Here is a 22,319-nt window from a genome sequence, read left to right as displayed (position 1 = left end):
TAAACTAAAGTGTTTGCTGTGAGACAATATGGAACGCTTCAAATAGCTCAGATAGAGAGTTTCAGTTCCTGTTTAACATGTGTGTAAAATTGTGAGGGTATGTGGCGTCCCACGTGGCACTCTAAAGGAGGGAAACGAAGAAAATAAATAAAGATATTTGAGAAAATGAAACACCACATGAAAATGACCATGAATAGAGTTGAAAATTCACGGAATCTGTTTGGTATAAGCCATATAATTAGCGCTTCTGACGCTTCTTTTCCACCCGTGATGTTCATCGTGTTCATAAATATCGTCGTGTTCGTAGTGATGATCGTGATGGGAGTTTTCGTAATAAATAGTCTTTTGTTTGCCCTGTTTAATCAAAAATATCAATTTAGCTACTGAGACTCCAAGAATGGCGAGAGTAGTTAAAGCGATTTTTAACAGGAGTCCGGCTTGAAGAAGTTTCACCAACAATCCTAATTTCGCTATTGCCGCCATGATGATGGCGTAGATGTATTTCTTCTTCTTCTTTTTTTTCTTCTTTCTACCTTCTGTAAAGGTTAGTTCGCAAATGATAGATAGTAAAAGTCGATCCCATTTGATACTCTGTTAGTTACATGCTATGAAACTTTAAACCAATGCAGATGAGGCTTTATAATTTTTTTTATTAAAGTCGGTGATGTAAATGAGGTCATTTGTTATGATAAATTGCACAGTTATATAAGAATATAAGTTTTTCGAGAACGTATCAACACGAAAAGAAGAAGCTTTTTCATATCTTCCTTTCTATCTAAATAATGAAATATTAGATTTTTTTTTTAAATTTGAGGTGAAATTACGAACCAAATACCATTCGGTTTACTCGCCAGAAATTGCATCATTGAATGTCAATTTATTCCCATCCATAAAAAAGTTTTTCAGTTGATAAAAATTTGGATGATGTTCAAAATGTCATCAGGAGATACTTGCATTATAAATGGCAGAACAAACAATATTTATTTCCGGTTTGTCTTTCTGGAAAGATTCTTTCTCAGCCACCATAATATCCAGATTTGATCCTCAGCGTATACTAGCTGATTTTAAATCTTGGAAAAAATTCTCGAAGCACGACTATTTGTACTGGTGGAATTTAGGTGAAAAACTGAACCTGTAGGTATAGAGTTTATGAGAAAAATATGAAAAAGTAGACACGATAGTACAGAAATATGAAAGTGAAATGGAAGAAGACGAAAAATTGAGTCTATAAGAGACAAAAATAAAAGACAAGACATAAAATAGTGTCAATGAGGAAAATATGAAAAAAAAACAGACATGAGAAAATCGATTTGACACAAAAATATGGACATGAAATGGAAGAAGAAGAAAAATAGAGTCTATAAGAGACAAAAGAAGAAAAATTGAGTCTATACGAGACAAAAACAAAAGACAAGACGTAGAAATGGTGTCAATGAGGAAAATATGAAAAAACAGACATGAAAATTTCGATTTAACACAAAAATATGGACATGAAATGAAAGAAGAAGAAAAATTGAGTCTATAAGAGACAAAAGAAGAAAAATTGAGTCTATACGAGACAAAAACAAAAGACAAGACGTAGAAATAGTGTCAATGAGGAAAATATGAAAAAACAGACATGAAAATATCAATGTAACACAAAAATATGGACATGAAATGAAAGAAGAAGAAAAATTGATTCTATACGAGACAAAAACAAAAGACAAGACATAGAAATAGTGTCAATGAGGAAAATATGAAAAAACAGACATGAAAATATCAATGTAACACAAAAATATGGACATGAAATGAAAGAAGAAGAAAAATTGATTCTATACGAGACAAAAACAAAAGACAAGACATAGAAATAGTGTCAATGAGGAAAATATGAAAAAACAGACATGAAAATATCAATGTAACACAAAAATATGGACATGAAATGAAAGAAGAAGAAAAATTGATTCTATACGAGACAAAAACAAAAGACAAGACATAGAAATAGTGTCAATGAGGAAAATATGTAAAAACAGAAATGAAAATATCAATGTAACACAAAAATATAGACATGAAATGAAAGAAGAAGAAAAGTTGAGTCTATAAGAGACAAAAATAAAAGACAAGACATAGAAATAGTGTCAATGAGGAAAATATGAAAAAACAGACATGAAAATTTCGATTTAACACAAAAATATGGACATGAAATGAAAGAAGAAAAATTGAGTCTATAAGAGACAAAAGAAGAAAAATTGAGTCTATACGAGACAAAAGAAGAAAAATTGAGTCTATACGAGACAAAAACAAAAGACAAGACATAGAAATAGTGTCAATGAGGAAAATATGAAAAAACAGACATGAAAATATCAATGTAACACAAAAATATGGACATGAAATGAAAGAAGAAGAAAAATTGATTCTATACGAGACAAAAACAAAAGACAAGACATAGAAATAGTGTCAATGAGGAAAATATGTAAAAACAGAAATGAAAATATCAATGTAACACAAAAATATAGACATGAAATGAAAGAAGAAGAAAAGTTGAGTCTATAAGAGACAAAAATAAAAGACAAGACATAAAATAGTGTCAATGAGGAAAATATGAAAAAACAGACATAAAAATATCGATGTAACACAAAAATATGGACATGAAATGAAAGAAGAAGAAAAATTGAGTCTATTAGAGACAAGAGAAGAAAAATTGAGTCTATACGAGACAAAAACAAAAGACAAGACATAGAAATAGTGTCAATGAGGAAAATATGAAAGAAGAAGACTAAAAGGTTTGTTTTAAACACATTGCTCCACCATATTGACTAGTTTTCGTATATTTTTCTACAACATTACTCAAAATATGAATCAAAAGCGAAAATAGTACCATCATAATACAACTGTGCAATTTACCACCTCACCCAGTTATTAGAAAATATTTTTAGGTTAGAATAAAATAAACTTTGTATATTATTACAATAATTTAATGTCCATGTTCCAAAACAAAACATATGATTCTAAGAATGAAAATGTCACACCACTAGTGAATGTATAATACCAGTACATATCGTCCAGAATTTCTGAAAATATTCGAAAGATTTCTTCCAGTTAAATTATTTTGACGATACCACCTATTAAATAAATATGAACACAAGTACAACACTTCGTAACTATACTTTATAAAAATATTTTGAAGGTTATACTAATATGAAAAATAAATAATTATAATAGAAGCGGGTTCTAACCTAATCTATCAAACAAAAATAATACTTGGATGTATTATACAAGTAATTTGAGGTTATGACGATAATTATTTCAACAACAATCTGAAGTTAATGTCAATGTCAAATACTCTTCTTCGTTTTTGTCTCTCAATGTGATCTCATCTAATCCGATTCAATATGGTTGCTTTGAATATTTCTTATTTGATCTATATTCTTTATAAATAATACGAGGTGTGGCCAATATATTAAGTGAATGAAATATATTGCTTATCCAGAATTTAGTGTCGTACAACGTATTACAAATTTCAATTTGAAAATTTCGAACTATTATTGAAAATTTGAGGGGGTTCAAACATTTTTTTTTGAAATCTGGTTTTATCATGTTATAGGACATACAATTTACCACAATTTGGATTATCAGAATTTTTTGTACGAGCGAAAATTCAAGAAAATGCATGGGGATCCATTTATTTACATATGGAGAGTAATGATCCGTACTCTGAAAAAAACTTTTCCTATCTTTTAAGGCCTACAATTACGATTAACTTTATGAGAATTTTAAACATAGAAAGGATTCAGATTCTGTCGAGTAATGTACCAGAAATGTATAAATTTACTTGTTCGAACAGGCTCTTTGATTTAAAAACAAAGCAAAAACAAATTCTTGAATTTGAATAGAAGTAAAAAGTTTGCATCGAGTTGAAAGATCTAGATTTCAATAGAAAACCATCATTCTAGATCGATCCAACAACCAAACGATCACCCAAGAGACTTCAACAATAAACCAACCACCTGGTGCTTTTAATTGAAGATTTCGACTCTTATCTATCAACATCCGCTTCATTTACCAGATTTAACACCGTGTCATTTCGTCACTTTTTTATATAAAATAAATCACCGTCAGTTTTTAATCAATGTTCTTTCTAATTAATTGGATTCTCGATACATAAACGTTCGATAGATTAGTTTGGAATCGATTCTATTCGAGATGTTGTCTATAAGCTAATCGTTGCGCGTAAGCGTCATCGACGGAACTCCTGCCGTGGTATTCCCCTGGCGTTCCAGGTCCCGCCCATTCAGCCCCACCAGCTTCCAACGGATTCTTATAAACGATTCCGCCGGTTTCCATATGATCGTCCTTTCTATTTTTGTGATCCAACCAAATTTTCGCTACGTAAAGTATCAAAAATCCCGTTCCTAACAGTACCAACTTCAATTTCAAAACGGCTTCGAAAATTTTCACGAGTAAAGCTACTTTTAGGAAAATCACTATTGTCAAAATGACGATTTTAATCAAGGTGAAAATTTTTTTCAAAGGACCCTTCTTTTTCTTCTTCTTTCGTGCTTCTAAAATTTTATTTGTATTAGCTGGTTAAAGTGGTATGTGCGACAAAAGCTTATCTATCTAGTGTAACATTTTATTTGTCCTCAACCTATATGGAGAGTATAATATGTTAGTTTATTCTATATTTTTGAAATAACCATGTTTGGCCTATATTCAGTATCCATACGCGCATTTAATCAATTTAAAAAGGAAATTGTTTGCAAAAAATAGTCAAAGTGTGAAAAATTATGACTTAATCAAACATATGAGTTACAAAGAAATTCAAGAATAAATCATCTCCTCCACTAAAAATCGACATAGAGTGGAGACGAATTGGGAAACCCAAAATTGACCCTACTTTGAAACCCTATAACTCCTCAGGGATGCAACTAGATATATAAGACACCATGTATTTATATATACAGTGTGTCCACGTAAGTCAGCGGCATATGGAAAAATTTCCTTTCCTATGACAATATCGAAAATTGTTATAAAGAAAAGATGTTTAGATTTAAAAATGGCTTTCAAATATTCAACATTGTTTATTTACATTAAAAAAATATTTTTTTCTACAATTTCTCTGCGATTATGTTGGAAATTTAAGTTTAAACATTAATGCATAATTATTCTAGGATGCACTGGCATAAACAATGTTGAATATTTGAAAGATATTTTTAATTCTAAACATCTTTTCTTTATAACAATTTTCGATATTGTCAAAAAGAAATTCTAGAGCAAAAATCACATTTTTTGACAAACCTCGTATACGACTGAAAAAATGTAACATCTGATGATTGAATTCTAGGTTTTGGACCATGAAGAACTTTTTATAAAGAATAATTTTTTTTCGTAAAATTAATAATAAAAAAATTTCCCATATGCCGCCAACTTACGTGGATATTCATGATATTTGTTCTAAATTGTTTAAAAAAAATACTTTTTTTGTTCGAAATATTATTTCATAAATACATTATATAATATTATACTCTCCATTTTTGTTAATAAACCCCATGCATTAATTCCAAAATTATCCCAAGCGTTCTACAACCTGTAATGAATATGATTATGGAAAATAATCAAAAATACATGCGAATATGAAAAAATGATTTGTTTTCCAGGGTTTTCAAATCGATTTTTTTATTAATATCGTGCGCATGCTCATGCTTTCCTTTCAGCATTCAATTCGTGCGATAAAATTATGTTTCGAAATCAATATTTAATCGATATTAATAATCGATTAATATACTAATCGAGGCATTGTTTATTCATGCATTTGCGGTGTAGTACATGCCATTTATAAAAAAGAAGAAGATACTTACTGTGATTTAAAATTAAATTTCACTCACTTTTAATTATGACAAATATATTAATAATAAAATTTATCTGATATGAAAATAATTGAATGCGCGTCCGTCTTTTGAGAAATTTTCATCAATTAAATTGTACTATCAAACCTCTTTAGAATATCGGAGTAATACAGGGTGATTCAAAAACAGGTGATACTACGTCTAGAATAGGTAAAATTTGATTTTTTTCTATTTTACCTAAGATATGTTTTGGAAGTTGATATATCACATTTCACATAAAATAGATGGCGCTAGTTGCACGGTTTGTATCAAGTAGTATTGGAAATAACTTTTTTAAGGTTAGATTATTCAAAATTTCAATTTAACTTGAACATTATTCATTTTTGGAACAAAAAGATATTCTTGGTAAAACTGTTTACCGTTGTAGAAATACATTCGAGAGCAAAAAAATCGATATTTTGCAAACGCAAGTCACTGGCAAAAAACTGTACGCGAATTTGAATTTTTCTTAGTAAAATCTTCAAGGAAATGGTGTTATGTTTACAATAATGCTAATTAGGGGTAGCCATCAAAAGTTAACCGTATACATTTTAATTAACAACAAACAAGAATTCTACCTGAAAATGGATACATCAAGTGATGAAGCTGCTCAAGCGGTCACCGTATTGCAACAAGGCCAAAGACGCGGTTTTGGAATAAAAAGGGCACATCGCTGAGAAATCGAGCGTCACTGGTGTTCATGTCCAACAAGAGTTCGAGGAGTGGCTGGATAGTCAGAAGAAGACAGCTACGTCTACGATTTGCCAGAAAAAAAGTGACAACTTCATCCTAATGCAGGACAATGCCCGTCCACATAATACAGGTTCGGTGCGTTAGTATTCACAGTTATGGATTGGCCAGCGCATAGCCCGGACTTAAATCAAATCTAACATTTATGAAATGAAGTTAAGAAAAAAATAGGGCTAGAAATAACACCGTAGATTGTTCATTATGAAGCTAAGAATGATTTTGAGATGCTAAAATCAGAAAAAGAATGGAAACCACAGACTTTTGACCGCGAACGTTTGACTTGAAATGATTTTTTACTCACGAGTGTTTTTTGGTTTTCATCTATATTTTCCAAATGAACTATATATCTGTTTCTACCGATTACTTTGCTAAATAAACTATTCAGTAACCGTTTAAAACCGTTCTGAAGGAGCGTTAATTTTCAATTTGAATACTTTCTTAGTAATGTGCATGAGCATGATAGTTTCGGAATTAATTCTGATGAAATTGGAACTAACTGCGTGTATTCTACATGACATATTGAATATTTAGTCGACCTATTTAAATAAAATAAAAAAATTAACATATACGTAAAATTAATCATTATATTCTAATTGATACGTAGCTTTATTTCAATTTGTTATAATGGTAAAAAAAAGTTTATAAAAGACTTTCTCCATATTTAATTAACAGTTTCTTGTAACCTGTTGACCGTATTAAATTGTTCAACGGTTCTTTTCCTATGTCCAATTAATCTATAGAACAAAAATGCTAATGATTTATGTAAAATACGATGAATTCGAGTTTAACATTTTTAGGAAATGACACCACATAAAAATTTCTAAACATTCTTTACCTTCAATACATCATTTAATTTAACCTCGAAGTAGAATTAGTCCTAAATATTATGACTTGCGTATATTGGGTCTCAAATGTAGAAGGATTAATATCAAGCCTCACGGAACGCATTTACAGAAAAATATTAATTTCCATGTGGAAATCATAATAATAATATACTCAATGATGAAAATGGCGAGGGAAAATGCAAAAGACAAAAATATTAAGGCTTGCAATCAATTGAAACAACATTGTGTTGTTTATACAAGTATTCAGTCGTACCAATCCACAAAAAAAAGTTTTGATTAGACAAAGAAAGTACCAAGTAGAGCAAATTTTAATCGTGGAGCAACTTCAACAACAAAATCTTTAGCACTCGAAGCAAATGGTCGCCTCTAAATGAAAATGTCACCTCCATTCCATTAGACCAGCATAGAACTGTCAATTCTGAATTCCATGGTCCAAAATGCGAGTTCTCATACATCAGTTCAAACAAAAACGTTTTTGAACAGTCAAAATATAGAATTGATGGATCATCCGCCGCACTTGTTTGAAAATAAATTGCGAGGTCAACGTTCAAATCACATGTTTTGGAGGTACCTCAATCAAATGCAAACAAATATTAATCACAGGGTGAAACTTCCAATTCAGGTGCCGGATGAGAAAAAACATTCACTAGTTTTTTATTTGTTTGTTTACGAGAAGTTGATGTAACAAATTGTTTTTAAAACTATTGAATACAACACCCTTTACCTCGGGATTGAGATGAGTTGCAAATTTGTTTTGGTACGGGCGAAAACACAACAAACTAATCCATAATTTTTATGATTACTACTGTCATCACTATTACATTAAGGCCTAATTTCCCAAACGAAGTTTAAACGTCAAATGTCACTTTAGACCACAGATACGTTTCACAGATGTCTTTTACCGAAAAAATTCGGTTTAAACGTTACCGGTGGCGAGGGGGTAGTTTAAACTTGAGTTTAACTTGAAACGGAACATCCGAAACTAAGTTTTTGGTAAAATTATTGAAGATTCGCGCTTTATATTTAACGAACTCGACAATGGTGATGAAGAAATTATCAATATTGTCGACGGGTCGAGAAAAACTTTGGTTATGTCCGTTCGAGTGACAACTAACAGAAATTGTCCCAATTATCGTTTAAAAACATATTAATTGCTATATCTTTTCCTAGAATATGAAGTTCAATTAAAACGAGATATGATTCTAATTATTATCAATTAAAAGATTGTCATTCATAGTAATTTTTTTCTTGGATGAAGTGGTGTGACAAATAATTTAATGAGATGCGAATGTAGATGAATTGATGAGAAGCATTTTTCGTAGATAGTGAAAAAGCGATGTTATTAAATCAAAATTTTGTTATATATAAAGAATGTTGTTGCGATTTTTGATGATCAATCAATAAATCCAGTCAAAATATTGATTGAGGCAGCGGAATGTGACAGGCGAAGACAGTTTACGCCACCAAGAATAGCATTTGGCTATAGGTTGTTGCCTCAAGGGTCAAGTCTCGCCAAACATAAACCTGTCGTATGCAAGAAGTCCCCTAATTAATCCCATGTATCCTTAAGATGTTATTTAAGGTATTTTGAAGGTGTTTGTACTTTGATCAAATCAAGCATTAAGGAAAATGACGAGTTTGTTGCTTATCCTAAACGTTTTTTACAGTTTAAGCGGGAGATTTGTCCATAAAATAATGATTACAACGAATTTCCACAATGAAAAACTTGTTTATTGTAGACAGATCGCATGAGCGGAAACTGGAAGAAGGGGATTCAAGCTACAAGCCTAACAGCGCTCCTTGTGTCCGCAACTCTATAAATGACGTTTGACCTTGAGTACTTAATTAGTACTCATGAAATCGATAGAGACTTATTTCTTGATTCCTTCTCCAGACTTTCGAGAAGCGCTTCTTAGAGGTCCAGAACACACGAGTCCTAGCGAGCGACAGACGTGCTAACCGTCCTCACTCTTTATTTATTTGTATTGTAGATTGTTTAAGGAGTGGGTTTGGCTTTTCAGCAACTATATATCTAGACCAAATTTTGGACAAGACTCTACATTCCATTGCTCTGCTTCCAAAATACGTAAACTCAAACTTTTTAGCTGATTTAGTTATGAATCTTGTAGATTATCTTAGGTCTGGAGGGCTTCTACAGTAAGATTCCAAAAAGATGGTAAACATTGCAAAGGAAGATATACCGAATATATCCCGACCATCAGAACGACCACCTACAAGATGGTACAAGCTGGTCTTCATCATCCCAGCTACCTCTAGGCAAACATTGATGCAAACACAGGGCTAAGTCCTAAATACGATGAAGGAGAAGAAGAAGAAGAAGAAGATTCGTGAAATGGCAGACAAGTAAATCCAAAGTTTATGCTCTGAGGAAAATTTTATCATTTGAAATGTCTATTACAAGCAGCTGTTTCAATCAACCTGTTAAAAACCTCATTTGAAGCGTTATTTTTATAAATTAATCGCAACAACATCTTATTCAGTTAACACAACATGTAGTTAAGCTAATTTTAAAGACAATGAGGATTCTAATTAATCACATTTCGATCAAAAATTGATTTTCAAAATCCTCAAAATAAAATAATGTTGTCATTTAACACACACAACAAATCTACGGTGCAAAAATATATCTACTGACGATCTATCTACTGAAAATCTACTTCTAGATGGTGCAATGGAAGCGCTACATGAAACTACAAAAAAAATAAAGTTCGTTATGTTTTCAAGTCTAACATAACGAAAATTATTTTTTTATCAATATGAACCTTACACCCATTTGTATACAAACCTCCGACGTCTCGACTGGCATTTCCTCCCTTTTTATTATCATCATCGTCTTCTTCATCATCGTCTCCTTCTATTTCTTTAGTTTTATCGTTGGATAATTCATCATCGTCATCTTTAGAATTGAACCAACTGGAGAATCCATCTTTAAATAATGCAGTAAGATCTGCGAATAGTTTTTCAATAGTTTTAGCTATTTGTGATGGCTTCGCTTGGGCGCTGGTACTACCAGTAGCCCTAGCTACCTCCTGGTCAGCTTGCACTGTAACAAAACAATAAGTAAATACGTGATGGAGGTAGTTTTGGTCTATGGTTTATAAGTTATTAGAAAAGAACAAATAACGAATTTATTTGGAGTACCGCAACTAAACAAAATAATAAGATAATTCCAGATTTCAGAGCAACGAAAAAATGATGGACATAGAACAAGGAGGAATAGGAAAAAAGGAAAACCAAGGAAAAGATAATACGTAGAGGAGATGGAAGACCTAAGAGAGACAGAGAGGAATTTAGGACTGGAAAATTAACGCAAAAAATAGGAAAGATTGAAAGGCAATCACTTCCAAGCTATGGGCTTAAGTGCAGCAACTATATATACATTAGGGCTGAATTCTACGACTGTTTTCGCTGTTAGAATTCACTGAATCATGGTAAAATCTATCCTCATCTCGTGAAAAATTATCATAACTAATAATAAACCGTCTGCAACATGGTTAACCCTGTACAGTTTTGAAAATACCTTAACAATACCACAATAAAACACGTTGGCTATCGACAATTCGTAATAGACGGTCTTCCTGTTAGAAAAGTGCACGGACGACAAGAATGTGACTGTATTAAAATTCAATAAACGTCAGCGTGAAGCCGATACTATGTATCTAAGTGACACATACTACCAAACAGACAGAAAAAATATCTTCGCGTTGAATTTTGAATTAATAATACTAACAGTAAGAATTAACTGTAAGTTTCGCGGTCAAATATGTCTAATAGAAATATTTTTCATTAAACGGGGCTGGAAATAAATGCAGAAAAAGAAAATATATGAAAATACGAGGAAAACAAGAACAGAGGAAACCAACTGAAAACTAGCAAACATAGTTTTGAACAGTATCGACCTTTAACTATCTAGGAATAACGTTGAGACAAACAACCAGAGGGTGGATAGAGGATAGGATACGAAAGAGCTATCAAGCCTATTGAAGAAACAAAAACCTACTAAAAAACAAAAACATAATCAAACAAAAAAAAAATAAAAATGTACAAAACACTAATAAGACCAGTAATTACATATGCGATGGAAAGAACAGTAATAAACAGAAGAGAAGAAGAAGAACTTAAAAGAAAGATAATGAGAACTATAGTAGGTCCAAACATAACACAGAAAGGAGAAAAAAGAGCAAAGAAAAACGAAGAAATAGAGCTGGGGAAAGAATATATAGTGAGATACATAAAAGCACCAAGAATCAAAAGAATAACGCAATGGATACCATTGTGGCCAAGAGAAGAGAAAAACTTGGAGAAACGAAATAGAGGAGGACATGAGAGCACTCAATATAGAAAACTGGAGAGCAAAATGCCGGAACCGAAAAGAATGGAAAATAATAACTAATTAAATGTTATGAAATCAATTCCAATCTCTACGAAGAAAACACTTCTGAGCCACATCAATAACCATAAGACTCCATATTACAAGATATCTTTCCTGATTCATATTTTCTTTTCACCAAGACGAAAATGACGAAATTTCGAAATATAACTCAGTTTTTTCGTTACAACATCTACTTCAATCGTTTACAAAAAGTTAGACCTTTGTGATTAGAGATTTTCTATCCCTTGCGTATTATAAGACATTCTAGAAATATATAAACTGGACCTCCTGTATCCTCCCATCAAAATAAATTCTCGTCAGCTTCTTTTTGACTCAAGATCCAAATACTTTCTCGAAGGGCTGATTTCCTTTGAGAAGCCGAATAGGCGCTTTGGCTTGAACATTTTGACGTCATTAAGCAAGTTTTGAGACTTGTCCAAGTGTTCGATTCACGCTCGTGTGAGTGTTGGGCACAAACACAGAAACGTGATGTCCGTAGTGTGGAGATGGCGTCTTGGATGACTTCAAACACTGGTCAAATTTTATTCCTCTTCAAGTGGAGTGGTTGTTCCAGGTGTGTCTATCCATCTCCGCACCAAGAATGGATTCTGGATGGATTAACCAATTCCAATCTGTCGAGCGAGTCCGCTTCGTCGTTGGATCTTTTCTGATCAAAATAAGTAGTCGCCGATGACGAAATTTTGAAATATTTCCTGCGTACTGGTGAACACTAAAACATAGACATCTAGATCCTTTCACCTTGTCAGGTGAAGAACCAAGACATGATTAAATATATCCTGTATTGTACAATTTACGATTTGACTTTGAAAGTGGTGTTTCTAGGTCAGAATTCCCATATACGCGTACTCACGTACCGTCTGCTTCTCATACACACCCAACAGAGGCTAAAGAACTTACTGTAAGTATTTTTACAAAAATTATTTCATCCATTATTGTAAGTTATAAACTACAAAACTACAAACACCCAAAAATAAAAGCTGCTTAGAAAGAACAGACATCTCATTATTTAGAAAACAGATTAAAAGCTCATCGATACATTAAAAGTATCAAAAAAACATAAATCGTATTAAAAAAAATTTCGAAACGAAATCAATTACAAGAAAAGAGAAAAATTTGAGTAAATTTATAAATTATAGCTAATACATAAAAAAAATTATTTTTTATTGTGATATTCATTTCGTAAATAATATATTTAATAATACATTTAAGGAAATTGTTAATGTCAAGTCATATTTTGATAAAAAACGAAAAAAATAATAACCTCAATTTTTTATGAATATAATTTTCATTTCAAGAAACCTCAAAGACGCTCGGCGCAAATGGAAACTTTAGGGTTAATCAACCCCTTAATAATAATATCCAAATTTTTCGCTAGATCAATCAACTTTGTGTACTTTTATAATCGATTCATTTAAAATTTGATTAACCTCCTAAATTTGCTCATACACTAACAAATAAAACATGAAATTAGTCTGTGGACGCTAGTATTTATGTCTAGAATGGTGAAAATGTAGCACAATTAACAAAGTTCAACAACTACTCAAACTTACTATAAAAAAATTAACAGACCAATATGAACAAAATCATATGCCGAATCTCTAAGAGCTGCGTAGCTCCGTTCTGATCTAGGCGTTCGAAAAACGCTCGCTACTCTGTTATCAGAGAACGAATTCAAATTGTTTCAAAATTTGTGGTTTGGGTACGTGTAAGTGTGTTGGTTTTTCCTAAAACGTGTATCAAATATATCAGAGAAGATGGTTAAGTTAATTGCTATTAGGACAATAAGGAGATTATAAAAGAAAGGTAAGTTCCCTGAGTCGAATGATGATTATTGTTGTTCGAATATTGAATATCTGTACCATCAATGAAAATGGTTCGTCCCATACTGTATATATAATGTACTAAGTAATTTTAAGGACTCTAGGAGCTGCGTAGCTCCGTTGAGATGTAGGCATTCGAAAAACGCTAACGTCTCTATGCAGAGAACGAATGAGCTTCATTTTAATTGAAAACTTCTTGTTTGAGTTCGTGTAAGTGTGTTGGTTTTTCCTAAAACGTGTATCAAATATATCGGAGTTAATTGCAGCTATTAGGACAATAAGGTGATTATAAAAGAAAGTTAAATAATGATTGAATTGACCCCATATACAACGTGGAGTTTTTCAACCTTAAATAGTTCAAACAATTTTATTTTCTGTTATATCTAACAGTATCGCAATTATCACAATGTCGTTAAATATGAAGAGCCGCTAGACGTATTAGAATATGTCGTATAATTCACGTTTAAACAATTAAGTTAGCAACTATAATAAAAAAATATAACTGTCTCGCGTACGGAAGATCAAATAAAAAGATTTTTATAAAAAACATTTTTTAATATACTAAAGCCTCGGACAGCCTTATATCTTCAATTTCTCCTAGATGTTGAAATAGAAAGTTTCTGGAGGCAGGATTCGAAAATATTGTCGAGAAAAAGCGCGATTAAATCAGCTCCAGTTGCACGGATATCGAACATCCACCATATAACACTGATCTGATCGCGTACGACTATTTTTTGTTTGTAAAACTGCGACGATGACATTAAATAGACGGCGTACGAACATTTTGACTCTAAAGCTGCATCGTATGTTTAAAATGGCGTAGAAACTTCAGTCAGACGTTCAAAAAAGTGTGTGGAAGAAGAAAAATATAGTTAACAATCCGAATTTTTCACAGGGACAACATGTATAATCTAAAAATAGTACAAATGACATTTTCGATCGATTTTTCAACTCTTTGTTTAACTCGATACAATTCATGGTTTAGGAGATATCTAGATTTTTAGATCGTTCGCCATAAAGATACATTCTGAAGAAAATTATCACAAATTGTAATTAATCATTGAAAATAATTATAGGGGGTATCAAAACACACACTATGTCCAAAAAATGTTTTACTGTGTGTTAATACCCCATCCAACTCCGGAGTAGAAGTGCAATGTGACCACTTCGAACCTGTTGTGAAAATTGTTGTGAAATCCGTATTATCTAAAACATTCAATTCGAATTTACCATGAATGCTTCATTGATATTCACCACGGTTAATTTCTTTCGTCCGCTCGCGTTTAGTGGGTCACTGAACAGGTTTTGGAGATGACACTCATTTTAAGTGCAGTCGTACTAAAAATTAGCAGCTTCTCGCGAGATTTACTTTAAACCGCTTTGTGAAAAAAAAACGGGTTAAAGAAGTTCGACTTTCATTCATATAAAACGCGACAGTATCGGATCTAGCTCGTCGGGTAAGACAATTCAGAATTTTCTTATTAACCGTTGTTTGAGTATGTGTATATATTCGATGAGTTCAAATTAACAGCAAACTTTATCCGCCTGTACCTCGGCAACAAATTGAAGTAAAATCTTGAAAATGTGAAGGTTAGTTTTATCATCCTGTATCTCGGGAACTGATTGATGAAAAAACTTGAAAATTTAGAAGTTTGTAGAAGAATTGATCTTAAAGCGACTGCCAGTATGTATAAATCTATAGATTTAATGATTTGAGAGATATAAAGGATTTCATGAGATCGTGACAAATTCGATGGGTTGAAATCAACAGCTAACTTTATCAGCCTGTAACTCATATCAATTAAAGGATCATAACAAATTCCATGAGTTCAAAATAATGGCGAACTTTATTAGGCTGTATTTCCGAAAATAATCGAAGAAAACACGTGGAAATTTGATGATTTTTAAAAAAATTTCTCCTAAATCGACTAAGTAGGAGTTGTTACAAGTCCGTTCCTGATAACTGTATATTATTTAAAAAAAATGCCGTTAACAATTCTAAATATCAAATTCGTGTTTTCAAATACGATTTTGAACCATTCATTTCAATCTATTAATTATTCATGTTATTTTAATTGATCTAAGAGAAATTTTTTTATGTATTATGCTAATTTACAAATTTTAAAATCACGAAAAGGCAAATTAAATTTGTTTCTTTGCTAACAAAAAATAACTGTTACTACATTTGACTCAAATATTCATTTGAAGACTTTAATAGAAGTAAATAATCGTTGTAATTATTTTATAATGTTCAATTAATTATAATGTATGCTCAGAGCTAATAATCAATGATTCATTAACACATGAAATTGTTTTTAACCATTTTTTCCAAATGAAAAAGTTATTTTATCCAGAACGCTATGACAATGTCATCTTACGTAACTTTCAGCCATATTTTGGAATGCCTCGAAACTAGATATGGCAACAGTGCATATTTTTTGCTTGTGGTATCAACTGGTAAACTTTTTAATGGGCTTAAGCTGTTTTGTGACGTTTTTCATTATTCCAAATAAATTAGGAACGTAACTAAATACTTTTTGATAGAAATCTGGTTTAAAAAGTATCACAAATTAATTGTGGAACTATTTAATCATGACACATAATCGAGAATTCAAAGTGGACCAATCCAAAACGGAAAACGATATTGTAGAACGTATTTGACTGCACTATTGTTGAATGTAGTCACCGATACCTAAATATTTTCATTTATTGTATGTTGAAGTGGTGAAATCGATTTCGTTTTAAATGTAATTGCACTAAATAGCATCAAGAATTAAAATAGACCTTGATACAGGGTTGCTTTGAAATATGTCTAATCATAACACGTACTCAGAACGTATTGTCTTACGAGTGCTATTTGTGTTGTTAACAGATATTTAAAAGATTCATTTTGGTCAAAAAAAGGTTTTAAATCGGATTCTATGACTTTCAACGTGGATTAAAGCAACAGCAGCTCTTCGACTTTCGGTGTTTCGCAAGTTTTCCCAATTCAATCGTAGTCGCACTTCGTGAAGGTCGTCCAAAATCGGCAAAAAACATCGATACTGTGCCTAAACTGATACTGCAAGATCGTCGTGAGATATACCGTGAGATTGAGGCATACCACAATCAGTATTGCATGAACATTTGGCTGTCAAAAAGGTTTGTTCGCGTTGAATACAGCAAAAATTGATAATCGCTTCAAAAAGTCTAAAAAAGACGAATCTAGGATCTACGAAATTCAACAACAATCGACTAAGACGAGCGCGGAGCACCTCAAAGCAAATGGTCGCCATTTCGTGATGAATCTAGATGAATTTCGTGAAGGTTGTCCAAAATCTCGTGTTGGCTGGTTCAAAGAAAGAAACTAGAGCTTCAAATAACTGGAAATGTCGTCATTCCACTAGAGCAACGTAGAACGATCAATTCTGAATAGTACAACAGCATTTTTATATCAGAAGTTTTCGAAAAAATCAGGGAAACCAATCGCAGAAAATGAATCATTCTCCAACGCGACAATGCGAGCTCTCACTCATCAGCTCAATTCAACTCATCAATTCTTATTAGCGCAGATCAGAAATAAATTACGAGGTCAATGCTTTTCTATACTTGATGCGTCCAATCACATGTTTTGGAGGTACCTCAAAACTTAAGTAGCAGCCCTCGTACCAGACGTCATAAACGTGAAAAACTTGCCAACAAATCGTTTGTTTTTATGTTAATTTCAAAGGAAATTATTTTCGTGAGGTTTTATATAGAATATTTCTATTTTTGAAGATAGATATCAAGATAGAAAAAGTTGATGACAGAAACGAAAGTAAACGTTTGTTATTAATAATAAGAACGTAATAGAAGAAAAAAATGAATCTAGATCAGTTTTATAACATTCTTGCAAATACATTCACTTCTCTATTTACCTGAAGTAAATATTATGTAGCATAAACTTAAATCGAATACGACATTTATACTTTTTTTTCTAAATATTTTGATAAAAACCGAAATAGATCGAAACGTCTATTTTTACCTATTTTTTGAAACTGTTTTTCTATAAAAATGAACTAAGATCAATTTAGCTACAAATTACGAACTCGTCCACTGTTATAAACCGTGAAATAGGTCCTGTTCTAATATATTGACCTATTCAAACGTCTAAGTTTTTGAGACAATTTCTTAGAAGATAAACCGTGCGTATGAATTTATTTCACTCGTTTTGTGATTAAATACCATTTATATAAATAAGAAAAACGTTATAATATGGAAGGGTTTAAAAAAATAAGAAACTAGAGGGATTAAAATTATTATTTGTACTTGACACGTCTGGCCAAAGAAGAAGAACCTATTTATAAAATTCATGTTCTAGAAGACTTTCAGTTGAGGATTACTGGTCAAATGCTTACCCCAACATTGAAACCGGATTATTTTCATGGATTTAATCTAATATTTTTGAAGAAAACGAAACAACTCATCAAATTACATGTTCTAGCAGACTCTAAATTAGAGATTTTTGATGAAATTTTGCTCTTAACGAATTATTCCAATTAAATTATAATAATTGAGAAAAATGATCACTTCATTAAACTGTGTGATCTAAAAGACTATAAATTGGAGTCAAATTTTCGATCTCTATAATTTGAGAAACTACTCTTGAATCAATAATTTTTCATAATAAAGAAAAAAAATTCATTAGATTTCACGGTCCAGAAAGCAGTGAGTCAAAGATTAATGTTTCAATGTTCTTACTTTTTGTTTTTAGTAAATTTTTGGTCTAGTAAAAATCTAATGAAGATTGAAGACAACAAATCAGTACAACGTTATGAGAACAAATTCCGTATGCTGTTTTCTGTTTATCACGTTTCAAATATTTAATACAGTAGAAACTCGATTATCCGGCCCTCAGTTATACGGATTCGCGATTATCCGGCTCTTAGTTATACAGTTTCACGATTATCCGGCCATCAGTTATACGGATTCCCGATTATCCAGCCATCAGTTATACGGTTTCTCGATTATCCGGCCATCAGTCATACGGATTCGCGATTATTCGGCTCTTAGTTATACGGATTCGCGATTATCCGGCCCTCAGTTATACGGATTCGCGATTATCCGGACCATCAACTGCGACCAATTGAATCCCCTCCGCTGCCGAAAACATATTACAGATAAATGAACAGCAGGAAACGCAAAAAGATGAAACTACAGGATCAAACAAACCAAAAAAATTCCATTTACAGTGAAAAATTTGTATGGAAAGCATTTTTGCAATGATAGAAAGTATAAATTAGATGGAAATCGGACGGGGGAAGAATTGACTTTGATTTTAAAGGATTGGGTTGTTAACATGAGAAGAAAAAATAGTACGGAGTTTGAAGAAACTACGTCCAAAACCATGTGGAACCTAACAAGTGAATTATGATGAAGATTATAGAGAAATGAAAATTATTGTTGACCCATTGTTGTAGTTCAACAAGAGCTAGCTGCCCAAGATTCTATACGACTAAAACTGCAAACAGATCCCTATAAAAGGAAACAACGTTCGACAGCATTAAGTTCCATAGAAATAGAGTAAATGATAAATTTATGGAATGAAAATACCCCTTGGCGAGATGGGGAAGCTTCTACATGTTTGGCTAACTTTTTGTATCGAATCAAACAACGAAAGCAAATTTTTCATGACAGCAATGTTTGTCGTGTTAGATTATTAAAAAAATTGATGTTCAAAGGGGCCCACGTTTCGAACAATTAACAGAAAACTTAAAATTATGGAAATTTTAAAAATGAGCAAAAATGTAGAAGTTAAAAAATCCGATAGATTAATAAAGAGTGATCTTTGAAGAATAAGATACATTTTTGGACAAAATATGATCTTTTCATTCATATTCATAAAATTAATTTTTTCAACTTAGATTGAAAGAAAATGGATTTTTCTCATTTATTTTGGACAAAAATTGACCTAATTCTTATACTTTGGACAATAAGTGGATTTTTCTTGATTAGTTTGTACAAAAATAGATCTTATTCTCTTGTTTTGGACAGAAAATGGATTTTTGAAACTCAAAGTAAGATATATGTAGTTTTTTCATTTATTTTGGATAAAAAATTTTTTCTTACTTAATTTGAACAAAAATCGATCTAATTTCCTTGTTTTGAGCAGAAAATGAATTTTTTCAACTTAGATTGAAAGAAAATGGATTTTACTCATTTATTCTGGACAAAAATTGACCTAATTCCTGTTTTTGGACAAAAAATGGTTTTTCCATACTTAATTTGAACAAAAATCGAACTTGTTTTCTTGTTTTGGACAGAAAATGGATTTTTAGAATTTAGAGTGTAGAGAAATGGATTTTCTCATTTATTTTGGGCAAAAATTGACACAATTCTTGTATTTTGGACAAAAAAATGGTTTTTTCTTGCTTAATTTGAACAAAAATTGATCTAATTTCCATGTTTTGAACAGAAATAGAATTTTTTCAACTTAGATTGAAAGAAAATGTATTTTACACATTTATTTTGGTCAAAAATTGACCTAATTCCTGTTTTTTGGACAAAAATGGTTTTTCCATTCTTAATTTAAACAAAAATCGATCTAACTTTCTTGTTTTGGGCAGAAAACGGATTTTTTAAATTAAAAATGAAGGAAAATGGATTTTACTCATTTATTCTGAACAAAAATTGACCTAATTCCTGTTTTTGGACAAAAAATGGTTTTTCCATACTTAATTTGAACAAAAATCGAACTTGTTTTCTTGTTTTGGACAGAAAATGGATTTTTAGAATTTAGAGTGTAGAGAAATGGATTTTCTCATTTATTTTGGGCAAAAATTGACACAATTCTTGTATTTTGGACAAAAAAATGGTTTTTTCTTGCTTAATTTGAACAAAAATTGATCTAATTTCCATGTTTTGAACAGAAATAGAATTTTTTCAACTTAGATTGAAAGAAAATATATTTTACACATTTATTTTGGTCAAAAATTGACCTAATTCCTGTTTTTTGGACAAAAATGGTTTTTCCATTCTTAATTTAAACAAAAATCGATCTAACTTTCTTGTTTTGGGCAGAAAATGGATTTTTTAAATTAAAAATGAAGGAAAATGGATTTTACTCATTTATTCTGAACAAAAATTGACCTAATTCCTGTTTTTGGACAAAAAATGGTTTTTCCATACTTAATTTGAACAAAAATCGAACTTGTTTTCTTGTTTTGGACAGAAAATGGATTTTTAGAATTTAGAGTGTAGAGAAATGGATTTTCTCATTTATTTTGGGCAAAAATTGACACAATTCTTGTATTTTGGACAAAAAAATGGTTTTTTCTTGCTTAATTTGAACAAAAATTGATCTAATTTCCATGTTTTGAACAGAAATAGAATTTTTTCAACTTAGATTGAAAGAAAATGTATTTTACACATTTATTTTGGTCAAAAATTGACCTAATTCCTGTTTTTTGGACAAAAATGGTTTTTCCATTCTTAATTTAAACAAAAATCGATCTAACTTTCTTGTTTTGGGCAGAAAATGGATTTTTTAAATTAAAAATGAAGGAAAATGGATTTTACTCATTTCTCTTGGACAAAAATTGACCTAATTCTTGTATTTTGGACAATAAATGGATTTTTCTTGATTAGTTTGAAAAAAAAAATAAATCTTATTTCCTTGTTTTGGTCATAAAATGGATTTTTGAAACCCCGAGTGAGAAAAATCTAGTTTTCTTATTTATTTTAGAAAAAATTTCACCTGATTCTTGTATTGTGGACAAAAAATGATATTATTCTTACTACATGAAGAGTGATGTTTGAAGAATGAAATAAATTTAAAAAAATATATTTATATTCATACGTAAATTACACTACAAACCAAATATTTAAAAACAATTAACTAACCTAATAATTCCGTCCTTTTCAAATCCAAATAATTATGAGCGACGTCCATGAAACAACCAGCGTCGTACCGTAGAGCACATACGAGCAGTCCCCTATAAATCGAATCCCTAATAGACCGTCCTTGATTCGATTCGACCACTGTCACATTTTCACGATCACCAGCAAGTCCGGATACCATAAAAAATAATCCGAAAACGACGAGTTTGCAACCCATTTTCATTTATTCGAAAACCAAAACAAAAAAAGTTCGGTAAGCTCCTCCACTATTTTTTATGTTCAACACAATTCGTATCTTGGTGCGACTTGAACTTGTTAACGTTTTATGAAGGCCGCCATCAAGTGATGAGAGTATTTATAAGGAAGAGAGATCGCATCACGCGTTTGCTCAAGCTCATGGCTCACTTAGCGATTATGTAGAACAACGGATTGGTTGGTCAATGTCTAGTTTGCTATCGGTCACAAATACCATACATTTTGAAAACAAGAAATTTTGTTTATTTACAATAACGAAAAATCCTTTAAATTTTTAGTTATTTGTTATAAAAATATTGTAGTTAACTTTATTTGACTAAATTTGTTACATTCAGCGTTCCTTCTACATGGAATCTCAAAAAAATTTGAACAGATAGTCTATTTTTCTGATTGAGAGATAGTATGGTAGTAGATAGTAGGCATATTTTTTCAAGTTATACTGCGAGAATATTTATTTTTTTCATTTATTTTGGATAAAAGTTAACATAATTCTTTGGTTTTGGAAAATAAATGGATA

General features: G+C 31.4%; 1 protein-coding gene across 1 annotated transcript; it reads right to left on the bottom strand.

Annotated features, from left to right (window-relative positions):
- Positions 1-207: 207 nt before the first annotated feature.
- On the bottom strand, positions 208-21,853 carry LOC130903870 (uncharacterized). The gene is made up of 4 exons (XM_057816229.1): positions 21,551-21,853; positions 10,263-10,520; positions 4,233-4,460; positions 208-536 (listed from the first exon to the last, which is right to left on the bottom strand). Exons 1-4 carry the CDS (start codon positions 21,768-21,770, stop codon positions 208-210), a joined length of 1,035 nt encoding a protein of 344 aa, XP_057672212.1. The 5' UTR covers positions 21,771-21,853.
- Positions 21,854-22,319: the final 466 nt, after the last annotated feature.

Source organism: Diorhabda carinulata, chromosome 2, assembly GCF_026250575.1.
Source record: "Diorhabda carinulata isolate Delta chromosome 2, icDioCari1.1, whole genome shotgun sequence".
Taxonomy (NCBI): Eukaryota; Metazoa; Arthropoda; class Insecta; order Coleoptera; family Chrysomelidae; genus Diorhabda; species Diorhabda carinulata.
Note: the sequence above shows the minus strand (reverse complement) of the source record. Positions and strands in the feature narration are given on the sequence as shown.

Excerpts from the sequence above, each read along its gene's own strand:
- LOC130903870 (XM_057816229.1), bottom strand. The coding sequence starts at position 21,770 with ATGAAAATGGGTTGCAAACTCGTCGTTTTCGGATTATTTTTTATGGTA. Across the intron at positions 10,521-21,550 it reads GAAAAGGACGGAATTATTAG|TGCAAGCTGACCAGGAGGTA; the intron begins GTTAGTTAATTG and ends GTTTTGTTACAG. Across the intron at positions 4,461-10,262 it reads TGCCAGTCGAGACGTCGGAG|TGATTTTCCTAAAAGTAGCT; the intron begins GTTTGTATACAA and ends TTTTGACAATAG.